The sequence below is a fragment of the Austrofundulus limnaeus genome, unplaced genomic scaffold (genome assembly GCF_001266775.1).
Source record: "Austrofundulus limnaeus strain Quisiro unplaced genomic scaffold, Austrofundulus_limnaeus-1.0 Scaffold152, whole genome shotgun sequence".
In the NCBI taxonomy this organism is placed as follows: Eukaryota; Metazoa; Chordata; class Actinopteri; order Cyprinodontiformes; family Rivulidae; genus Austrofundulus; species Austrofundulus limnaeus.
The window spans coordinates 430170-434579 of NW_013952554.1; the positions used below are offsets into that span (position 1 = coordinate 430170).

General features: G+C 45.0%; 1 protein-coding gene across 1 annotated transcript; it reads left to right on the forward strand.

Annotated features, from left to right (window-relative positions):
* Positions 1–397: 397 nt before the first annotated feature.
* On the forward strand, positions 398–4410 carry nr4a2a (nuclear receptor subfamily 4, group A, member 2a; the record flags this gene model as incomplete). Its single annotated transcript, XM_014016692.1, is given in 8 exon segments — positions 398–594; positions 1075–1176; positions 1337–2208; positions 2584–2713; positions 2890–3053; positions 3413–3615; positions 3811–3989; positions 4080–4410. Coding segments are annotated over 6 exon segments (1803 nt in total). The 5' UTR covers positions 398–594; positions 1075–1176; positions 1337–1338.

Below are 4410 nucleotides of genomic sequence, written 5' to 3' on the forward strand. Positions count from 1 at the left end.
CAAACTTTTTTTTTTCTTTTGAAGTTAGTTTTATTGCTGAAAGGAAAACAAAACCGACACGTTGACACCGAGAAACCCYATAAAAGCATCATTTACTTTTTTCCAACTTGTGGCACATCCATTGAAACCATATYAGAGATTAATGTCAGCCCAAAACAAGCACGAGGTTGAGTCCAGTGCAAACACCAAGGTGTCTAAACAGAGTTTAAGTGGGTTTACCCTCCACTACATCCCCGCTAATGTCCATGTGGGAAGCAACACAKAGCGCATACCTCAAGACAAACATACTCGCAAGAAAAAATTGGGGCTTGAAAAAGTTCCCGAGCGGGATTGGTCTGCGTCGCCGATGACGTCGCGCAGCGAAACACGTGGGCCACGGCATCCAGAGCTCACATAAACAAAGCCACATTGGGCAGAGTGGATAGTTGAAGCTCGCGTCGCTGTCAGTGCGCGGAGTCACACAGGGTTTTTTTTTTCTCCCTGCTTGGTGTTGCTGCTACAGATGCTCATGATTTGGAGCTTTTACCAAATTTAATGAATACCTCCTACATGCTTATTGCATGGACTGAGAGCCACGATCCTGATGTGAAAGAGGTAAGATTTTCTCTCCTTTTTTTTCCCTCGCAGCAGAATCTGGATGCGCTTTACGCGCAGCGACTTCTTCAAAAATACTTTAGAATTCAGAAAATGTTTTTGAAAACTAAAATCACGAAGTATTTGACTCTGAATTATGTTCATATGTATATGGACTTGACTTGGCGATTAATGTAAATCTACAGCTGTCCGCCCTGCTGTCAAGTTGTGCGCAAAGTTCCTGCTGCGCCAACAGACACTTCRAAACGTTTCAACTAAAAACAAACAAACAAACAAAAACTAGTTTAATTTCTTCAACGCGACAATTTTTTACTTAATAAGAACAAAAAGATTTTATTTAAAAAAAGGTTGAAAAGAGGGGAATTCACCTTGCGCGCATCTGCACCGACAGATTGAGGCTTCATCTGGTTTATGGAGTTCATATCTATAAAATGCTTAAATTCCTAATTTAAAAAATACTAAAGATGTGTGTTTTATTAGGGGAAGAACCAGAAAAGAGACGCTCTCTTCAAGCCTGACATCCACACAACTCCCGGCATTGCTTATTTCAAGTGTCACCGGGAAACTGTCAGAAAACTTGAGGTAGGAGAAACGATCAAGCCTTATATTAAATGTGTTCAAAGCTTTATTTTATCCTGACACTCCTTGGTTTTATTCATTTGATTGAACGAAATTATCTCGTGCTGTAGAGTTTTTACATTTATTAGAAATCCTGATGCGTTTGTCCCGCTCTGGTTTCCAGCCATGCCCTGCGTCCAGGCTCAGTATGGATCATCACCTCAAGGAGCCAGTCCTGCTTCCCAGAGCTACAGCTACCACACCGCAGGAGAATACAGCTGCGACTTCCTAACACCCGAGTTTGTTAAGTTTAGCATGGACTTGACCAACACTGAGATCACAGCCACCACTTCTCTCCCAAGTTTCAGCACCTTCATGGACAACTATAACACCAGTTACGACGTAAAGCCGCCTTGTCTGTATCAGATGCCCCACACTGGAGAGCAGTCCTCCATCAAAGTGGAGGACGTCCAGATGCACAGCTACCATCAGCAGAGCCACCTGCCTCCTCAGTCGGAAGAGATGCTCGCTCATTCTGGGCCTATGTATTTCAAACCCTCCTCGCCTCACTCCCCGAGCACGCCAAACTTCCAAGTTCAGCCAAATCACATGTGGGAGGACCCTGGCTCCCTCCACAGTTTCCACCAGAACTATGTCGCGGCCACCTCTCACATGATGGACCAGCGCAAGAACCCGATGTCGAGGCTCTCGCTCTTTTCCTTCAAGCAGTCCCCGCCGGGCACTCCGGTCTCCAGCTGCCAGATGAGGTTCGACGGGCCGCTGCACGTCTCCATGAACCACGACAATCCGGCGGCGCACCGCGGCCTGGACCCTCAGAGCTTCGCGGTGCCCAGTGCCATAAGGAAGCAGGCCGGTCTGGCCTTCCCTCACTCCCTGCAGCTGAGCCACGGGCACCAGCTGGTGGACAGTCAAGTGCCATCGCCCCCTTCCCGGGGATCCCCGTCAAATGAAGGCCTGTGCGCGGTTTGTGGGGACAACGCAGCCTGCCAGCATTATGGGGTCCGAACCTGTGAGGGCTGCAAGGGATTTTTCAAGGTGGGAAATTATTTAAGAAATGATCTGTTTTAACAGGAATGATGGATTATTTTGTAGTTTTCCAGTATGACATATTAAGCTGCATGTTATCAAACATCATAAAGATGTTTGCACTAAACAAGTATGACAGGCATACTTCTCCACACACGGCTGACCTCGAAGGAATAAGTGAAATATGAAAGATCACGCGCGTGTTTGCTGCCCTCTTGTTGGTTCAAGCAAGAGACGAGATAGCGCTGATATTTGATCATTTTTTATCTTTTCTTTTTTATATATATCTTGTTTGACACCGTGCGTTTTTATACTTTGTATAATCTAAGAAAGCAGGCCTTTCAGGGTGACAATACGCGTTTTTTTCTATCTCTTTCTCTCCAGCGCACCGTTCAGAAGAATGCAAAATATGTGTGTTTAGCGAACAAAAACTGTCCTGTTGACAAACGCCGGAGAAATCGTTGCCAGTTCTGCCGTTTCCAGAAGTGCCTTGTCGTCGGAATGGTGAGAGAAGGTATGATTTGCTGACAAAATTAATTATTTCAGAACTTTAGAGTAAATAAGTCGCACATCTGTTTGGCGAAGCAGTGCGTAAAACAAGGCTCGGAGGATTAGTTGGGAGTTTTTACGCATGAGAAAAAAAGGAGCATCAATTCCTCCACTATATGTGTCACATTTCTTTCAACGCAGTCGTCCGAACGGATAATCTGAAAGGAAGGAGAGGGCGCCTTCCATCCAAACCCAAAAGCCCCCAGGAGCCCTCCCCGCCTTCGCCGCCGGTGAGCCTCATAAGCGCACTCGTCAGGGCCCATGTGGACTCAAATCCCTCCATGTCTGCTCTGGACTACTCAAGAGTAAGTGACATAAATTTATGGAATAAAACACACACAGAGACAACTTTTTTAAAAAGCAAACAGCTGGGGAAAAAGACAGAAGAAGATAAACAGTCTTTTTTAATTCGGTCGAGTTAAATTTATCACCTAAAAAACTCTGTGCCGCAGATTTCCAAACTTTGTCAAGCTTTTAATGTGGCACGTTTAACATCGGAATGCAGAAACTTAATAAAAGAGAAGACATGAATTTAATAGCGAAAAGCTCTCACTCTCTATCTCTATCTCTCTCTCTGCCCCCAACTTGGAAATGGGCATTTGCAATTTCACGGATTATATATTTTAGTGGACCTCATTAAGGCGCTGTTTAAATTAAATTCCAGTTCCAGGCGAACCCTGACTACCAAATGGCTGGAGACAACACTCAGCACATCCAGCAGTTCTATGATCTCCTGACGGGCTCCATGGAGATCATCCGGGGCTGGGCCGAAAAGATCCCGGGCTTTTCTGATCTACCGAAGCAGGATCAGGATCTCCTCTTTGAATCCGCCTTCCTGGAACTTTTTGTCTTGCGGCTGGCTTACAGGTGAGTAACAAAAATACAATTTAAAAAGCGAGCTTTTGTGTTTATAATTATTTATTTATTTTAGATAACGCGCTTCTTCTTCAGGCTTCATTGCTTTGAGCTTTTATTAGCTGCCCAATAATTAGAAAGCTCTTAAATTCCCATTTATAGCGGAGCGTAATTAATGGGCATTTTGTTTTGTTTTTTTAATTGCAGGTCCAATCCAGTGGAAGGGAAACTTATTTTTTGCAATGGTGTGGTGTTACACAGACTACAGTGCGTGCGTGGATTTGGAGAGTGGGTGGACGCCATCGTGGAGTTCTCTTCCAACTTGCAGAGCATGAATATAGACATCTCAGCTTTCTCCTGCATCGCGGCTTTGGCCATGGTGACAGGTGCGTAAAAGCGCACGGCTCCTGCCTTTAAATTCATCGCGATCAGAAACGCGTTGAGCATAATTAGATGCTTTTTATTATTGTTTTCAGAGCGACACGGGCTAAAGGAACCTAAGAGAGTCGAGGATCTCCAAAATAAGATCGTCAACTGCCTCAAAGATCAAGTGACATTCAATGGCGGCGGTTTGAATCGTCCCAACTACCTGTCAAAACTCTTGGGAAAGCTGCCCGAACTGCGCACACTCTGTACCCAAGGTCTGCAGCGTATCTTTTACCTAAAGCTAGAGGACCTAGTCCCCCCGCCAGCAATAATTGACAAACTTTTCCTCGACACCCTGCCTTTCTGAGTCTGACTCAAAGGCGAAAAAAACAAAAACAAACTAAAGAACTTCCAAAAGACTGTTTGTTTGCGGCAAACTTA